The sequence below is a fragment of the Clinocottus analis genome, unplaced genomic scaffold, assembly GCF_023055335.1.
Source record: "Clinocottus analis isolate CAN_PGR_092001 unplaced genomic scaffold, fCliAna1.0.p SCAF_19, whole genome shotgun sequence".
NCBI lineage: Eukaryota > Metazoa > Chordata > Actinopteri > Perciformes > Cottidae > Clinocottus > Clinocottus analis.
Genome location: NW_027175920.1, coordinates 672,576 through 692,500, shown reverse-complemented (window position 1 = coordinate 692,500; position 19,925 = coordinate 672,576). Strand labels below are relative to the sequence as shown.

General features: G+C 44.9%; 1 protein-coding gene across 4 annotated transcripts in view; it reads left to right on the top strand.

Annotated features, from left to right (window-relative positions):
• tbkbp1 (TBK1 binding protein 1) overlaps positions 1 to 19,925 on the top strand; it is a 49,407-nt gene that overhangs the window by 15,887 nt on the left and 13,595 nt on the right. For 3 of the 4 annotated variants that reach the window (XM_068583008.1, XM_068583011.1, XM_068583009.1), the window contains exons 2-7: positions 5,120 to 5,378; positions 9,538 to 9,663; positions 12,550 to 12,654; positions 15,576 to 15,723; positions 17,905 to 18,107; positions 18,862 to 18,926. In XM_068583008.1, the coding sequence (XP_068439109.1) occupies positions 5,136 to 5,378; positions 9,538 to 9,663; positions 12,550 to 12,654; positions 15,576 to 15,723; positions 17,905 to 18,107; positions 18,862 to 18,926 (890 nt within the window). In that variant the 5' untranslated portion in view covers positions 5,120 to 5,135. The remainder of the gene's footprint in view (positions 1 to 5,119; positions 5,379 to 9,537; positions 9,664 to 12,549; positions 12,655 to 15,575; positions 15,724 to 17,904; positions 18,108 to 18,861; positions 18,927 to 19,925) is intronic. The other variant, XM_068583012.1, reaches the window with a different exon arrangement.

Genomic DNA, 19,925 nt, shown 5'->3' with positions numbered 1-19,925 from the left:
CACAGCAGCTTCATTACACAAAACACGGAGCTCCTACTCCGCTTTGACGTCACGAGAGGATATTTATAATATGTTTTGGTAACACTTTCTGTGACACCCACCCATTTCTAACTGTTTTAGACATAGGCGGTTGTATAGAAGTCTATGCGTCATGTGTTAAGGCTGCATTCTCTCTCCGGACCACCAGGGGGCGACTCCTCTGGTTGTATAGAAGTCTATGCTTCATGTGTTAAAGCTGCATTCTCTCTCCTGACCACCAGGGGGCGACTCCTCTGGTTGTATAGAAGGCTATGCTTCATGTGTTGAAGCTGCATTCTCTCTCCTGACCACGAGGCGGTGACTCCTCTGGTTGTATAGAAGTCTACAACCAGAGGAGTCACTTTAACACATGAAACATATACTTCTATACAACCAGAGGAGTCGCCCCTGTTGTATAGAAACAGTATTTGATGTAAATCCGACATGTCGGGGAATAAATTATCTTTTTAATGAGGTCAGTGCACATGGTTGATACCGATCCAGTACATTAGATTAGTGCATCAATACACCTGTCTCTCTCTCTCACACACACACACACACACACACACACACACACACACACACACACACACACACACACACACACACAGAGTTTCTTCTTGCACTGCTGCCCCCATGTCCTTGTACTGACGCACATTCAACACACACACACTTTCTCTTTGCACTGGCTCATTTCCAACACACACACACACACACATACACTAATGTGTGAATGCTCACATGCCCGCATCGATACACACACACACACACACTCACACTCACACACACAACCGCTACCTGCCGGCATATTAATAGGTTCTCAGTGTGTGTGTTGGACCGTCCAGCTCCGTGAGAACGAGGCTTTTGTCGAGTAAACAGGTGCAGCAGAGCGATGCTCGGCATTATGGGAGCTTTTTTTTGGGCGGCGGGTGAGGTCACGCTGACCTCTACGTCCTGGACTCTCCATTCACAGACGTACTGTCAGAGTCAGAGGCGCCAAACGTTCAGCAGCGCGGGGGGGCGCAGGGTGGCGTCAAGAAGAGCTGGACGCCAGACAAAGAGTTCATAAAGGACGGGAAGAGGGAGAGGGGGAAGAAGAAAAAATGGCCCCCGAGAGGTTTGATGATGAAAGAGAGGACGAGCGCTTTGAGCTCGAGGTGGAGAGAGAAGTGGTACACAAGATCCAACAGTAGAAAGCCTCGCCCCGACCCAGCTGGCCTGATGTCTGCTGCTCTCATGTGTTTTAGCGAATCTGCTGCGTTGGCACTTCAAGCCACAGCGCTACGAAACGGACAAGCGTGGCGGTTGTGTATTTGTCGCCCGAGCGCTCGTTGGCGTAATTAAGTCGTTAAATAGCACCGAGAAACCGGTTCACTGGCTTTTTTCACGGCGGTGAAACAAGAATATATGACGATGAAAAGTCAACTTACTTTGATTCAAAGAGTGTTTTCATGTCTGTGGCTTTGCAGCTCGTGAACGTCGCAGTGGAGTTTTGCAGGAACGAGTATTAAAAACCCCCCAAATGAGTTCCCTCGATGTGTGTTTTGAACGTGTTTGATGCCAAAAAGAAAAGGTGTTAGATCAGGAAATCTTAACGGTTTACTTCTCCGATATAAAATAGGTCAGTAAACGCCCCTCTGGTGGAGTTAGAAACTTTTAATCGTCTGAAAAAGAGTCTAAAAGAGACGATTAAGCGTCCTCACAAGGACTCTAACCCTCCTTCAGCTTCCTGGTGGAGACGTGAAGTCATGTGATCGCGGTGGAGTTTCTTTATAAGCTAACGTGAAGTCATGTGACCGTGGTGGAGTTCCTTTATAAGCTAACGTGAAGTCATGTGACCGCGGTGGAGTTCCTTTATAAGCTAACGTGAAGTCATGTGACCGCGGTGGAGTTCCTTTATAAGCTAACGTGAAGTCATGTGACCGTGGTGGAGTTCCTTTATAAGCTAACGTGAAGTCATGTGACCGCGGTGGAGTTCTTTATAAGCTAACGTGAAGTCATGTGACCGTGGTGGAGTTCTTTATAAGCTAACGTGAAGTCGTGTGACCGTAGTGGTGTTTCTTTATAGTCGCTAACGTTAGCTTCTTACTTTTGCTGATCGTGTTCATGCTCTTCATGTGTGTGTAGACTCTTTTTGACCAATATCTGACCTTTGACTATCAGCATACACACAGTATTGATTAATATGTTTAATTAAAAAAGCCTCACTGTGACTCAACGTTGCTTTCCTAACGCCGTAAAACTAAATGAAACTAATAAATGCATTCATACAAATGAACTAAAAGTCTGTTGTTATCCTGCAGCCGGTGAAAAGGTGCTTCACACTCAATTGAATCATAACATCCACTTGTGGATTTCGCCAGATTTTTTGGTCGTGGATAATTATGTCCTCGAGCCCGAACGTAGGCGGACGGCGCACCACGAACGGCGCGCTCTGAGGATTTTTTTTTTAATGAAAATGCCGCCACTACATAACAGCGAGGTGAACTCTCAGCCTTTTAATATGCACGTTCTATTACTGGCTTTATGTCCAGTGAAGAATAGCCAATTTCATTAGGAGTGAAAACACCTGTCTCCATGCAGCTGCAGGTGACCGGCACAGTTTCCCCCCTCCACATTCTTTCATTGTGCGACCGTTCCTCTGTGTGTGTGTGTGTTTTTGTGTGTGTTTGTTGTGCACGTGGGAGTGCTTTTTGGATCATCCTGGAAGAGAGCCGTATAGATTGGCTGAGGCCGGCTTTATCCCCCTCTCTCCTAAAAACACAAGGAAAATAGCAACATGGAGGAAGGGAGCAGATGAAAATAGCTCAGTAGGCAATCGCTGACTCACAAGGCAGAACTGGGAGTCAGGAAGGCATCCATTCCAGCATCATGCATCAAATCACGGTTGTGTAACTCCATCAGCACCCGTAAATCAAATCTGCTCTCCGTGTTCCACAGCTGCATCGCCTAATGTGACTTTTGTGCAAACGTCCCTTCTGTGGCTGCATAAAAAATAAAAAAAATAAAAGAGAGGGCGGTGACATCGCGGGCGCCATTCATCACTTTTGACAGCCATCTTTAGGATGGTGGAGGGGGACGGGGGGGGGGGGGGGGGGGGGGGGGGGGTAGCATGGTCAGCTGACTAACTACACAGCTCATTTATCACGCCACTCACAGCGTGTATAGGCTTTCACAGCTCATGTTTCTCTAAGTGCTGTGGAATAAAATAAGAGCACCAGACTCTGAGGTGAATTGTATAGAAGTCTATGCTTCATGTGTTAAAGCTGCATTCTCTCTCCTGACCACCAGGAGGCGACTCCTCTGGTTGTATAGAAGTCTATGCTTCATGCGTTAAAGCTGCATTCTCTCTCCTGACCACCAGGAGGTGACTCCTCTGGTTGTATAGAAGTCTATGCTTCATGTGTTAAAGCTGCATCCTCTCTCCTGACCACCAGGGGGCGACTCCTCTGGTTGTATAGAAGTCTATGCTTCATGCGTTAAAGCTGCATTCTCTCTCCTGACCACCAGGGGGCGACTCCTCTGGTTGTATAGAAGTCTATGGTTCATGTGTTAAAGCTGCATTCTCTCTCCTGACCACCAGGGGGCGACTCCTCTGGTTGTATAGAAGTCTATGCTTCTTGTGTTAAAGCTGCAGGGGACGCTTTAGGGGCGGGGCTACAAGGTGATTGACAGGTCACTACCAGATTCCATATTCATAAGGCTTTAACAACAATAAAACACATAATGAAGTGGTTTGTAATGACTTATAAGATTAAGTATCATAATACGTGACGAATGCTACGGTGACTCACTCGGTGACTTTTGTTTTTTTAATTCCTGTAGTTGTAATTTATTATAATCTCACCTGCAGATAATTATCAGCTGGTTCCTGGGCTCAGGCGCAGCTCTTTGTTCAGCTGTCCGCCCACAGCGTCACTTCTTTTGTTCAGATTAACTTGTTGTGGTTCGCTGGTCCTCGCTGGCTCGCTCTCAGCGTTCTCTGGACCCTCACCAGCAGGAGGCAGCGGTAGTGATGGGAGTGATGGGAGTGATGGGAGTGATGGGAGAGATGGGGGAGATCAGTGGCTGTAGAAAGCGTCAAAGAAACGGCGATACGTCTCCGTCCTCGAGAGACGCTGAAGTGTTCTCTGAGAGCTAAGAGCCAATAAAAGAAAGAGTCTGCGTGGAGGAGTGCAGCGGTTTGAAGGTGTGTGTGTGTGTGTGTGTGTGTGTATGGGTGCGTGTATGTTGTGTATCAGTGTGTGGGTGTGTGTATGTATGTATGTATGTATGAGTGTATGTGTGTGTATGTGTGTAAGAGTATATGTGTGTGTGTGTGTGTGTGTGTGTCTATGAGTTAATGTGTGTGTGCATGTGTCTGTGTGTGTATGAGTGTAAAAGTATATGTGTGTGTATGTGTTTGTATGAGTATATGTGTGTGTGTGTGTGTGTGTGTGTGTGTGTGTTCCCGTTCTTTCTTCCATCCATCAGAGGTCACGTTTTCAGCATCGTGACAGATCTCAGAACTTTCTCAAGGCCTCCACTTCTTTTTCTCTTTTTCTCTTTTTCTCTTCTCTCTTTTCTCTCGTCGTTCTCTGCGTTCCTGAACTGGAGTCACGAAGCCGAAGAACCAGAAAACACAAGTTCACGTCGTGTTATTTGAACCTCTAAAGATCTCTTTCGGCTTCTGTCCAAACAAAAAACCTCCACGTTGTCTCAGCGTCCCGAGCGGGATTCGAACCTGCGCACGTGAACAAAGTCAGTGTGGAGATGTGACTCAGGTTCTTGTCTGATACAATTATTCACTGAGTCATCGTTCACTTTCTCGTCTGCCTCCCGTCTCTCTCTCTCTCTCTCTCTCTCTCTCTCTCTCTCTCTCTCTCTCTCTCTCTCTCTCTCTCTCTCTCTCTCTCTCTCTCTCTCTCTCTCTCTCTCTGCTTTTGAATATTTTACACTGTGTGCCAGAAAAGCCTCTTTGTTCTTGTTTTGTTTGTTAGCGAGTAGCCGCCCGCTAGTTGACCCCCGCTAGCGTTACGAAACTCTGTTTTTACTTCTCGGCAGGTGCATTAAATTGAATGGAAATCCGGTGGATTTAACGACAGCCCCTCTTGTCCCGCAGGTTGAGGCTCTGAGCGATGCAGTCTCTGTTCGGCGGAGGGGAGCTGGGGCTGCTGGGAGGCGGCGGCGACGCCGGCGGCCTGAAGGAGGACGGCTGCGGCGGCGTGACGTGGCACTCCTCGCCGCTGCCGCCCGACGACGTCTACTCGTCCTCCCACTTCGCCCTCATCAGCGCCTACCAGGAGATCAAGAGCCGGCTCGCCCTGCTGGAGCGCGAGAACAGCAGCGTCAAGAGGAAGCTCAAGATCTACGAGATCAAGGTGAGGAGCTAGCGTTAGCTTAAAGCTAGCTGTTCTCCAACTGCGGGCGGGGAGGATATTTTTTTAATACAATTTTTTTAAATACAATTTTTTTTAAAGACAATGTTGAATACATATTTTTTAAGAATTAAAAAAAAACTTGAGTTAAATTTTTTGGAATATTTTTTTTTAAATACAATTTCTTAAACACAGATTTTTTAATGAATTTTCTTGAAATAATTAAAAAAAAAAATTTTGTAAAGAAGGTTTTTGAGATTTTTTTTAAATACATTTTTTTAAATACATAGTTTCAAAAATTGTAAAGATTTTTACTTTTAAAAAAATTCTTGAAAGAATTTGTTTTTAAACTATTTAAAAAAAAATTATAAGGAACTTAAAAAAAAATAATTTCAATACAACTTTTAAAGTTTTTTTTAGGATTCTTACACAATTTTTTTTTCAAGATTAAAAAAAAAAAATTCTTTTTAAGAATTTTCTTGAAAAAAAAATGTAAGAGGCAATTAGTTTGCAAAATATTCCTCATTTTTTGCACAGATATAACTTTATTTGTGTTGTTCTAACAAAGTGATTGCACATTGTTAGTTTTTGTCTGATGGAGCGATCTGGTTTACTTGTAAAGGGATTTAAATTTTATTTGAAAAAGTACAGATGGAGGAATCACAAAAAGTTATTTCAACGATGTAAAACGGTTCAGCGTGGACAAGGACGAGGCCATTTTCCTTTTCTTCCAGAGAAGAGCAGCGAGCCGTCCGCCTCGTGGAGGCAGGCCGAGCGTACGCAGAGATAAAAGGACGCTCTGTGGGCTTTGATCCCGAACCAGCCGGGGAATAAACAGGGAAAGAAAAGAAGCACAAAATAACACAAAGCGGGCGATAAACACGACACATGAGCTCTCATTGAAACCCTGTCATCGCACACAGGAGCCGACGCAGACCTTTGAAAGCAACAATGGACACACAAACGCCTTCCAATGACACGCAATCTCTGCATGGACGTCTAGGTAACGAGGAAAGGTCACAGGTTCTGCTTTCAAACCGCCGAGTAGATGGATCTGATGTTTGTCAACGAACAGGTTATTGTTATTATGTGTTATTGAGGCAGAGCAGGTGTGTGTTATTGAGGCAGAGCAGGTGTGTGTTGTTGAGGCAGAGCAGGTGTGTGTTGTTGAGGCAGAGCAGGTGTGTGTTGTTGAGGCAGAGCAGGTGTGTGTTATGAGGCAGAGCAGGTGTGTGTTATGAGGCAGAGCAGGTGTGTGTTATAGAGGCAGAGCAGGTGTGTGTTGTTGAGGCAGAGCAGGTGTGTGTCGCTGAGGCAGAGCAGGTGTGTGTTATGAGGAAGAGCAGGTGTGTGTTGTTGAGGCAGAGCAGGTGTGTGTTGTTGAGGAAGAGCAGGTGTGTGTTGTTGAGGCAGAGCAGGTGTGTGTCGCTGAGGCAGAGCAGGTGTGTGTTATGAGGCAGAGCAGGTGTGTGTTGTTGAGGCAGAGCAGGTGTGTGTTGTTGAGGCAGAGCAGGTGTGTGTTGTTGAGGCAGAGCAGGTGTGTGTTATGAGGCAGAGCAGGTGTGTGTTGTTGAGGCAGAGCAGGTGTGTGTTGTTGAGGCAGAGCAGGTGTGTGTTGTTGAGGCAGAGCAGGTGTGTGTTATGAGGCAGAGCAGGTGTGTGTTATGAGGCAGAGCAGGTGTGTGTTGTTGAGGCAGAGCAGGTGTGTGTTGTTGAGGCAGAGCAGGTGTGTGTTATGAGGCAGAGCAGGTGTGTGTTATGAGGCAGAGCAGGTGTGTGTTGTTGAGGCAGAGCAGGTGTGTGTTGTTGAGGCAGAGCAGGTGTGTGTTGTTGAGGCAGAGCAGGTGTGTGTTGTTGAGGCAGAGCAGGTGTGTGTTGTTGAGGCAGAGCAGGTGTGTGTTGTTGAGGCAGAGCAGGTGTGTGTTGTTGAGGCAGAGCAGGTGTGTGTTGTTGAGGCAGAGCAGGTGTGTGTTGTTGAGGCAGAGCAGGTGTGTGTGACTGTCAATACCTTTGAATCAATAGAATCATAATATTCACTCCTGAAATGACAAAACTCTTCATTGTTTTCTTCATTTCAATAATTTTCTTTTAAGTTTATACAAGTTAATAAAGTCACAATAAATGAAAAAAATAATACAATAAAATGAAACAAATAAAATGTATAAAACATCATAAAAATTAGATAAATTAAAACTTATACATATAAAGTAATATATAAAAAAGAAAATATTAAAATATATATATATAAATAATACAAATTAAATATATATGAACAATCAGACGAGAACAGAAAACACAGACACATAAATCCTCCATATTGAAGCTATAAAACATTCATATTAATGAATATCGTGCAGTTCAGTCTGAGGTCTTCAGGTCCTGAGGAGCTGTGACTTCATTATCTTCTATTATTCCTAAAAGACAAAGTGTGCAGCTTTGCTCCAGAGTCGTGAGCTCATGTCCCGCTGCAGACGAAGAGCTTCCTGCTGAACGTGGGCGGCAGGAGGTCGAGGAGCAGCCGGGGCTCGGCGGCGTCCCGGAGCCTCTGAGGGGTTTTCTGCCCTTGTTGCGAACATTTACTGCTAAAGTGAGCAGAGAGAGAAGTAGAGAAGTGTTCTGCTAAATGGAAAAGAGTTGTTTTGCTCCGGGAACGTCGCATCAGCTGCAGCGACTCCGGACGGGAGATGGAAAGCTCACGGCGGCACTCTAAATGTAAATGTCTTCATTTAGGTCGAACCACACGACGTTACGTAACTCCTCGCGTGTGTGTCTCTCCGTCTGCAGCCTGACAACAGTTTAGCAACACATCTCTGAGTCCACGAGCCAAACAGCATCAACGCTCATTATGCTCCATCATATCGGCTCTAAAATGCAATTATTTCTGCATAATTCCAGCGTTTGTCTGTGACGCTGCTGCACCTCATTTATGAAACAGTTATTATGTGTTTCTGCAGCAATAAGATGTAAATAATGCAAATAATGTTTAAACATTAACGACAACAGTCACATTAACAGCAGCAATAAAAGTCACGAGGACGATATGTTTTTGTTTTTCTCAATACATATGAGATAAAAACCTGCAATTAATGTTTCTAATATCATGTGAGTGTTTACAGAGATCCATTAGAACGCTTCAGAGAGCCTCACGTGAACACACACACACACACACACACACACACATGCACACACATGAACACACACACACATGTACACAACCGCTCGAACACACATGTGTTGGACAGCAGAATGCATCACATGCATGTACACAAGTACACACACACACACGCACACATTCATGCACACCTACACACATACACTTGCACAAACACACACATATGAATATGTATTAGACAGCAGGATGCATCACATGCACACACACACACACACACTCACACACACACACACACACCGTCCTGCTGCTGACTTAAACTTTGATTCATCCGCCGCTGACAATAGTCCCTGACCGAAGCACGACTTCCTCCTTTAAGAACTGTTTGTTAAACACTTTAAAAAATATAACTAGTGTTTATGAGCTTTTTATAAAAATGTTTATCTTCAAACAAACGAACATATTGTTGGTTTTGGACTTTTCATTGGACACTAAATGTAAAACCAGCTGCCTCGTCAGTATATTCATGACACTGGGGACTGATTTTTAAAAAATCTGATATATCATTTCTGAGATATCGTAATTGGCAAAAAAATAAATAAATAAATAAAATTATAATTGTAAACCAAAGTTTAGTAAAATAAATAAATGAACAGATGGACGAACAAAGTGACGGATGAGTGGACGAGCAGCAGCTGAGTCAGAGTCACGCGCTCGAGGAGAAATGACAAAGTACGATTATTAAAGCGACTGAGAAGTGGAAAATAAAATCTAGTTCACGAACGCGACGCGAGCTAAAAGTTAACGCGGATCCTCTGAGTGATATCTGGGCCGAACAGACGTTGATACGAGATGAATCTTTGATGATCCCGGCGTGAAATCATCAAATTTGCAGAAAACAGCAGGAAAAAAAACCCTAAAAAAAAAAATCAGAAATCAGCATCTCGCCTCTTGTTCTCCTCACTCGGTCTCATTACAACACTGCCGGTACGTTGATGCGTCTGCAATGTGATTAACTTGCTTTTTTGTGTGTGTTTTTTGTTGCTCCTGCAGTTCCCCATGATCAATGAGTTCGGGGAGGACACCAACTCGTACTGCTCCTTCGAGAGCAAAGAGACGGCGCTGCTGCACTCGGAAAATGGCAGCCTGCAGCAAAGAGTCAACGTCCTGACCCACGAGGTGAGAGGAGGGACGAGGACAGGAGGGGGAGACAGACAGAGGAGGGTGAGACAGAGAGGAGGGTGAGACAGAGAGGAGGGTGAGACAACAAGGCACGAGATAGCACATGTACGAAGTGAGAGAACGGTCATTTTCTGTGTCGCATTTGCGCTTGAATCCTGCAGAAATCCCTCCCTGCGTGTGAATTAATTGATTATAAAAAGAGAAATTGAGGCCAATCCTCGTGGACATACGCTGAGAGATGTTCAGAAACTAATTAGGCACTGGAGCTGCTATCAAAGCCGAGAAGACGGAGGGATTTTGGGTGTTTTTTTAAAGAAAGAGAGCGCCGGGACGAGGGATTTTCACTCGTGGCGTTCTCTTCTCGAGCGAGTTAAAAGATTTTGCTGATTGTGAACTAACACGATGTGCTGAGTCAGAGTCTAATGTTTTCTTCCTGTAAAACAAAATGTGTGCGACGTAAAGCAACTGCAAAGAGACTCAGGCGACTACAAAGACACACAAAACAACTACACACAAGACTGAGAATGACTTCAAGAGACACAAAGCAACAATAGAGAGACTCAACAAGATTATAGTCACAAAACACCTACAAAGAGATTTAATATGACTGAAATGAGGCATAAAACACCTCCAAAGAGACTTAAAATCACAAAAAAAAGCCATAAAACACCTACAAAGACCTTCAAAATGACTAAATAGAAACATGAAACACCTATGAAGCAACTCAAAATGACTAAAAATAGACATAAAACACCTACAAAAAGACTTAAAATGACTAAAAAGAGACATAAAACACCTAAGAAGAGACTCAAAATGACTAAAAATAGACATGAAACACCTACAAAAAGACTTAAAATTACTAAAAAGAGACATGAAACACCTACAAAAAGACTTAAAATGACTTAAAAGAGACATAAAACACTTACAAAGACACTCAAAATGACTAAAAATAGACATAAAACACCTAAAAAGAGTTTTGTATGGTGTTAAACTCTTTTTTAGCCGTCCAATCAAATGCAGAGGATTAGATTTACATCCGTCTTTCACCTGTTCGCCGCTCAGACGTCGGTAAAGTTGAAGTCAAGTGAAGTGATTGTTTTTATTCATACACTTCAATATAAAACATAAAACCAGACGTGTGCACGTTGATCATTTCTACTTCTTCTCCTCTGTGCGCTGGAGTCTTGGAGGAGGACGGCGGCGCCCTAAACGCACTCGGCCTCGCTTGCAACTCGACTGTTTTCTACGACTGTGAACGAGAGCGCGGGGAAATAAAAGAGAGGAACGAGTGACAGGAAGGGAGCGGTGGTAAAAGAAGAGAGAAAGGAGGAGCTTAGAAGGCAAGAAAGAGGAAGGAAACGGTAGAAGCGAATAGGCACACACACACACACACACACACACACACACACACACACGCACACACACACCTCATCCTCGTCCTTTTTGGTGAAGTGGTAAATTTCAGTTGTCACATTTTCCATCAGATAATTTAACGGCCACGAAGCCCGAAAAACGAAAAAAATAAACGTTGCTGATGTTTTTATCATAAAGTTCAGATCAACAGACGACAAAGACAACAAACTGAGCGTGTGTAAAAATGACTAAAAATAGACATAAAACACCAACAAAGACACTCAAAATGACTAAAACAGACATAAGACACCTACAAAGAGACACAGAAGGACTAAAAATAGACCTAAAACACCTACACAGACACTTAAAATGACAAAAAAGACATAAAACATGGTGAAAGAGATTTAAAATGACTAGAAATAGACTTAAAACACCTACACAGACACTCAAAATGACAAAAAAAGACATAAAACATGGTGAAAGAGATTTAAAATGACTAGAAATAGACTTAAAACACCTACACAGACACTTAAAATGACAAAAAAAAGACATAAAACATGGTGAAAGAGATTTAAAATGACTAGAAATAGACTTAAAACACCTACAAAGACACTCAAAATTACAAAAAAAGACATAAAACATGTCTTGACTTAAAATCATGACTTAAAATAGACATAAATCACCTACAAACAGATTTAAAATGATTACACAGAGAGCTATGAAGTGTGTCCTGCTCTTATAAGAGAGGTGCAGATGAAAAAAGATGAAAATAAGGTAAAAAAAAAAAGAAGAATTATGCTTTATAATTACCTGTTTCAGCGCCCCCTGCCCGTGTTTACGACATTCAAGCCGGCACCTTGAAAACATGGCAATCAACTCGACCGCTTTGAAGCAACTTAATTGCGCTAAAAACAAACCGCTTTAAACCCGAGAGGCCGTTTTTTAAAACCGACGATCGGCCATCCGACTCACATCCAGACTGACAAAAGAGGCGACGATGAGATCACCTCTCGGTGTTCAACATGTCTGCCGGTCACGACGCCGCCCGACACCTTCGCCGCCGTTTTTTCCTCCGAGCATACGTTGCCATAGCCACGCCGCCCGTGTGAAGCGCCCGATGTTCTCCGACACTTCCCTCTCCTGCTGTGCGATGGCGGTGGAACCGCGGCGGCGCTCCTCAGGCCTGTCACAGAGCGTGTGATTACGCCATCCAGCGACATTCACCCCCCTCATTAAGCCACGGCGTGACGGATCAGCGAGACACCGAGAAATTCATTATTTAAAATAGTGCCGAGGACGGTTGTGGGAAGCGTCACTCATCCGAACGCCGGGACGCGGCGAGTCGAGCGCCGTGAGGTGTCAGGACTTCCCGTGTCCTAAATGTGTTTCGGTTGCACAACAGCGTCTTAGAGAAAATGGACGTTTTCCCTCTCCTCTCTCTCTCGAGATGTCTCTCGTTTTAAGGGGAGGAAGTTTGGAAAACCTGTCTGTGTCGAGCCTCTGTTGTTGTTGACGTTGCTCTATTTTCAGCTCCAGAAGAGGAAGGAGAGAGAGGAGCAGCTGGAGGACGTGATCCAGGCCTACGAGAAGATCCACATGGAGAAGAGCAACCTCCAGAGAGACCTCGACAAGATGGTCAGAGACGCCGCTCGCTCGTTTCACGCCACGCATGAGCCATACGGCCCATTCGTAAATAAATAATGTGGATGACATCATGAACTTTTTATGGGATTTATCCGTAGAAAACTTATTTTAACCAACTAAAAGAAAGACTCACCTTTAAAAAAGCAAAATCTATTTAAGTGTAGGATATATTTAGAATATTTCCACCCCTTTCTGACAACAAAACAATCAGCGGAAGTAAGACGCTAACATTAGCAGCTATAAGGGAACGGTCACATGACTTCACGTTAGCTTATAAAGGAACTCCACCGCGGTCACATGACTTCACATTAGCTTATAAAGGAACTCCACCGCGGTCACATGACTTCACGTTAGCTTATAAAGGAACTCCATCACAGTCGCATGACTTCACGTTAGCTTATAAAGGAACTCCATCACAGTCACATGACTTCACGTTAGCTTATAAAGGAACTCCACCACGGTCACATGACTTCACGTTAGCTTATAAAGGAACTCCACCGCGGTCACATGACTTCACGTTAGCTTATAAAGGAACTCCATCGCAGTCACATGACTTCACGTTAGGTTATAAAGAAACTCCATCGCGGTCACATGACTTCACGTTAGCTTATAAAGAAACTCCATCGCGGTCACATGACTTCACGTTAGCTTATAAAGGAACTCCACCGCGGTCACATGACTTTACGTTAGCTTATAAAGAAACTCCATCGCGGTCACATGACTTCACGTTAGCTTATAAAGGAACTCCACCACGGTCACATGACTTCACGTTAGCTTATAAAGGAACTCCATCGCAGTCACATGACTTCTCGTTAGCTTATAAAGGAACTCCATCACAGTCACATGACTTCACGTTAGGTTATAAAGGAACTCCATCACGGTCACATGACTTCACGTTAGCTTATAAAGGAACTCCACCGCGGTCACATGACTTCACGTTAGCTTATAAAGAAACTCCATCGCGGTCACATGACTTCACGTTAGCTTATAAAGAAACTCCACCGCGGTCACATGACTTCACGTCTCCTCCACTGAGCTGAAGGAGTCTCTCGTCGTCTCATTTAAACATTAAATTCTCACGCTTGTGTTAAACACAGAGCTTATTTTTCGACATTTAACCAAAAACACATCGACTTCGAGACGAGGGAACAGGAAGCGCAAACACTCCCGACTCGTTCCCGCGGGGCGTTGACTGACCTATTTAATATCAGAGGACTAAACGGTAAAACCTCACACATTGAGGGCTGGGGAAGTGCAACATTGCCGACTCTTTCCTGCTTTCAGGATCCCCGCCGCTCTCGCTCGGCGCACAGAGCCACGAGCCGGAAAAAAAAGATTCGTAAACAGAACACCTGCGTCACAAATGTGGAGTTTGTTCGGGCGGGCGGCGAGGATCTAATGAAAGATGCAATCAAGCTGCACTCAGGGGGGAAACAATCTCTCCCTTGGAAGTCCCCAAAAGCTGAATTATTGGACCACCCGTCGTCTAGTTTTCATACAAATATGCAGCTAAAAACATAACATTCTTGATGAATTCTTCTATATTTCCGCTACAAGCTAAACAATTAACTCGATCCCCGTCACCTCGTTAAGTCGTACGTTAGCATCGCTAACGTGTACGACTTGTACGTCCGTCTCGCTGATAGATCACAGGCCGAGAAGGAGAGAAAAGAGTCGGCGCACTCTCAATTAATTGCTCTTCCGAGCAAAGTTGTTTCATTATTTATTCTGAGTCGACGGCCCCTCGGAGAGAAAAGTCCTTTTAGAGTCAATCAGGGAGATTTCTCCTCCGACACTAAACAAAATGCGAGGATGCATAAATCTCTGAATGATTAAATTTGTGATGATTTGTTTCTCGCGTCACTCCTTTTCATTTAGACGTGAGTGTGTGTGTGTGAGTGTGTGTGTGTGTGTGTGTGTGTGTGTGTGTGTGTGTGTGTGTGTGAAGGTATAGGGCGCTTCCAACTGAACAGATTGGCCGGCTGCTCTTTCCCAGAACCCCTCTGTGATAATAAACCCGCTCGTGTGACGGTAAAGAAGCGAGGCGCGCCAAAGATGTCGCAACTGCCAACAGTGTCAATGTCACCCCGCGTCGGGGGGGCTGGGCCTCCTTGACCTTTAACCTTCCAGCAGGGCACTCGCTCGCCACGCTGCATCGTATTTAAACTCTGAACATCAGTATCTCTAATCTAGATTACCGTAAACGTCGGGTTACACGCCGCTACTGGTCGGGAAGCTAGCAGCAGCAGCGCTAGCTGGCTACAGTAGGGAGCTAACGGGGACAACCACCGAAGGCAGCAGCGGCTTGTAACCCGACTTTTACGATAGTAACACGGATATTTGCAAATATCAAACAGTTTTTTAGCGGTTTAACAGGAAGCCAAGTGGCCTGACTGTGTGGCAAATGAAGAGGGGCGGCCATTTTTTAAACCGTTTTCTCCATAAACTGTTTGTATATGAAAGTTTAAACACGAAATGTAGTGAAACTATCTGTCTTAACCTCTTTCTTAACCTGTCACATATTGTAATATTGAATCCAAGACCTACAGGTTCACATCTTACATCGTAATCTTTTTAAGTTTGACATTTTTCCCCTTGAAAGGAAACCAATATTTGGCAATTTATTCCTATTTTGACTTCACTAGAGGGCGCTGGACTAGAGTTTAAAAGCATTGAAATCCTTTAAATTAAATTCAAGAGCAGAAGATGTAGAAATACTTAGTGTAACATGTCAACCAGCAAACAATGGCAAACATTGAACTGATTGTTTTAGCGTCATTTTCTGGTTTAGACACTTTTCTTGCAGTGCATCTGGTTGAAAACTTCACATGTACTTTTGTCTGGCCCTGACTTCCTGTGTCGTTACGATACATACGCGGTGGAGTTGAGTAAAGTGAGCGTTGGGGTTGCAGACCGGCCTGGTGGAGAAGCACGTGGAGCGCATCCTGGGCCTGGAGTCGGCCCTGCGGCAGAGAGACAACTCCCTGCAGAAGCTCAACATGCAGATGCACAGCAAAGACATGCAGTACCTGCAGCTGCACGCCGGGCCCGACGCACACAGTGAGTGACGCCTCCACCGCCACCATTACCTCCATCACCATCGCCTCCACCCCCCTCAAAAAACACAGTTTGTGCAACTGACAGTGGACACAAGCTATTGAACATCTCACATCTCTTGCATCTTTTATTGGCTTGGTCTCCCTTGGAAACTAGATTTCAATCTCAAGGTTAATTGATTAATAAAGGTTGAATAAAACTAAATTAACTTCTAAAAATAACCAGATGCAGAGCTCTTTAGTGATGTGCTGGGCATCAAACGCTCTTATCTGAGTCAGTGCTGTAAATATAGACTATGAACAGATGTTCATTCCCAATACTTTTAGTTTGTACCGTAAAAAAAACACAGTATCTTTTAATGATAGTCCTCCAACTCTGTAAAAAAAGAAGCAATGTGATCTCTTCTGGGTGTTTTCACAGGTGCATTCTGGGAGCAGATGGTTGATAATTGAGTGTTGTCAAGGTTCAATGTGATTAGACTCTGAAACCCATTGTAGTTTCTAAAATACAGTAAAAAACACACATTGACAGTCTAGACGCCGTCTCTGCTCGTCCTTCCTCTGCAAACAAATCCAAAGAAAGCACCGAGGTCATGATAATCCTCGGGCTGGTGGAGACAACCGGTTTGGACGTTTTTGTTTCCAGCTCCTCAGTCACAGTCGCAGGAAACGGAGACGACCGAAATCCAAAAGTTTGTCGCCGCCTGGCGCTGCTGCGCGTTCGGAGGATTTCTCCGCCTGTCGCTTCCATCTGCACAGCCGCGAGCGACGAGTTGTGAGGAGTCTGAGCCACGAAATGTGAGGAGAAAACCTGCAAGATAAATCAAATTATTACGCAGAATGAATCGTAAATGTGTAACAATTTCAAAGGATGCTTCAAACAAAAGGCGCAGCTTTCATACGTATGAACACAAGTAAAGAAAGCTGGTGAATAAAACCTTAAATGCTTCATTTTGGAGTCTGCAGCACAGAGAAGAGAGAGCATAGTCCGCTAGGTTCTGTTGATCTGGAGTCAGTCGCTGCCCTGTGAGACGCCGTGGGAGGCTGATGGAAACCTGGAAGAAATGTGTCACCGCCGCCTCAACCGATGCCCCCTACGACTGAGTGAAGGGACGGCGAGAATCTGCATCAAACGCTCGTTTTTAAAAGAGGAAAAAAAGTGGAATTTTACTCTTTTTTTGTTCCTTGAGGGGAGAAACCACACGGTGAGAAGGTTGAGACGTTTATAGCTAATAGATATCACCGTGAAACTTACCCAGGTGATCACTTACAAAGTATAAAATGCATGTTTGAAATGTGCAAATGAAGCATTTATATGTGCTAATTCATACATTTCAAGACCAGAAGCTAGAAAATACTGTAAACAGCCATAAATACATGTATTTTCTCCATGTTTTAAGTAATATAAAGTCGTATTAATCAGGCTGTGAATAATATATGAACACACCAACCTGGATAAACCTTCAGAAGACATGTGGGAATAAAAGTGTAAAGTTTGGTGGATGTAGAAGCTGCTGAAGTGGAGATTTATGGAGCATCGAGGTGAATAGGGTAAAAAAATTAACTAATTAATATCACCATGAAACGTCTCCAGGTGAAAACTGACATTAACACAAATATTATTTGTATTACAAGTCTTCTGAAATGTTATGTTAAAATGTGCAAATTAAGCTTAATCTAAGGGTAACCTCTGGTGAATTTAAGAGAAATTTACAGACGCAAACAGACAAAGCAGTAAAATAAAACCCCTGAATGTGTATTTTGGATGTTTTCTTTAAACTAGTCTGAAACAAGACACCTCAAGGGAGTAAAATAAATGACCCGCGCATGAAAAACAGTCACATATTTAAAGCTTATTGACGTCACTGTCACGTCTATCAGCTGCTTGTGCGTCCATGAATGTGGAGACATATCTGTGTGTGTGTGTGTGTGTGTGTGTGTGTGTGTGCACGATGCTCCGCTCCAGTGTCTTCTGGCTCGAGGCCTTGAGTGTGAGTCTGTGTGGGCGGAGCTGAGTCACCGGCGTGCCCACGCGCATCACATCGCTCAGGTACGATGTGAAAGACGCCGGCCTTGGCTCCTCGTCTGCTGCGGCACGCCGCGTCCGTCAAGGCCGAGAAGCTGTGAAAAGTTAACCGTTCATCGCTCTTTATATCTCTTTTTTTCTCTCTTTTGCTCCTCCCAGTGCTGGACTGTCCGGCTTTGACCCTCCAGAGCTCCCGTAGCCTGGACACCCTGTCCGACCTGAAGCTGCAGCGGCTGGAGGCGGAGCTTGAGGGGGCGCGGCACGAGGCCCAGGGGGCGTGTCGGAGGGAGGACGAGCTGAAGGGCGAGTGCGAGAGGCTGAAGGAGGACGTGAGGATGCTGCAGAGCAACCAGAGGGACCGGGTCAGTGGAGCATAGACTTCTATACAACCAGAGGGACGGGGTCAGTGAAGCATAGACTTCTATACAACCAGAGGGACGGGGTCAGTGAAGCATAGACTTCTATACAACGAGAGGAGTCGGGTCAGTGAGGATGTAGGCCTGTAAGTTACGTCAGAGAAGATGTGTTTCCTTCTGCATGCATAGATGCATAGACTTCTATACAACCAGAGGAGTCGCCCCCTGGTGGTCAGGAGAGAGAATGCAGCTTTAACACATGAAGCATAGACTTCTATACAACCAGAGGAGTCGCCCCCTGGTGGTCAGGAGAGAGAATGCAGCTTTAACACATGAAGCATAGACTTCTATACAACCAGAGGAGTCGCCCCCTGGTGGTCAGGAGAGAGAATGCAGCTTTAACACATGAAGCATAGACTTCTATACAACCAGAGGAGTCGCCCCCTGGTGGTCAGGAGAGAGAATGCAGCTTTAACACATGAAGCATAGACTTCTATACAACCAGAGGAGTCGCCCCCTGGTGGTCAGGAGAGAGAATGCAGCTTTAACACAAGAAGCATAGACTTCTATACAACCAGAGGAGTCGCCCCCACAGAAACACAATAATTATATCACATAAATAATATGTATTTACCGTTTTCAGCCTGTCGACTGTGTTTTCTGCTTTCAGACTTGTTGCCTCAAAGTTCCTGCTGTCAGATTTTTCGTCCAGTATTCTGCCAGCACCTGCATGCTAATCTAATTTCACGCTCTACTTCAGCAGGAAATGACTTCTCCGTGCAAGCAGTGTGATGTGGAGTGGATAAAGAAGGTGGGAGACGAGCAGTAAGTGACCACAGCCGATCTCTGGGCCGAGGGAGGGAGGGAAGGAGGGAGGGAAGGAGGGAAGGAGGGAGGAAATGAAACCGGGAGAGGTGTCAGGAATGTGAGAGATCTGACGCCGAAAAAAGAAAGAGCAAACGGAGATGTCTTTCACCAATAGCAGCTGCATCTTAATCCCCCTGCTGCTGCTGCTAATGCTAATGCTAATGCTAATGCTGCTGCTGCAACAGCCTCTCATTAGGAGCAAGACGCAGCATCTCCATGCATCAAATATGTGCATTGGACTGCTCGTTCGACAGAGACCGGCCTCCACTAGGGGGCAGTGTCAGCACAGCGCAGGACGTCCACTTCCTCCTCGTCTCATCTAAAAAAAAAAAGAAAAAGAAAGAACAGAAGGCGCTCGCGTTCATGCCTTCGTGGAGAGGTGCCCTTCCTCGCGCTGCACGGGGCTGTTTACGAAGGTGCAACAGGTACGATGAAAACCACAGATATCTGACTCCCACGCAGTAAAACCCCAGAAGAGTTTCGATGAGGGAGGCGGACTGAAAGTGGCAGCGAATAGAGAGAGAGAGAGAGAGAGAGAGAGAGAGAGAGAGAGAGAGAGAGAGGTTGGTGCTGATGTGTGCGGTGGTTGTTTCCAGTCCTCGGTCACCTTTTTGGTTTTTACTCAACGATATCGCTGAACTCCCACTGGAAACCTCCAGCGCCTCCGCTGCTCTCGGCTTCCTGCCGCTGGTTCTTGTAATCGAGCTCGTTTAGTGTAAACTGCCCAGATTCACCGGGACGGCCGCGTCACCTTTGACCCCGATAACCAGCGAAATGACCATTCGCGAGCCTCTCTTTTGCGCTTTCTCACGGCGAGTTAATCCAGTTTATTAATGTCGTAAATGACATGTTTCTATTCAGCCGTTTCACTTAATTCATCAAGACTTTGTCTCACTTTTCCTCGAGCATTGAAGGTATTTAATACACGAAAGGTCATTTTTGAGGGTGGATTATTCC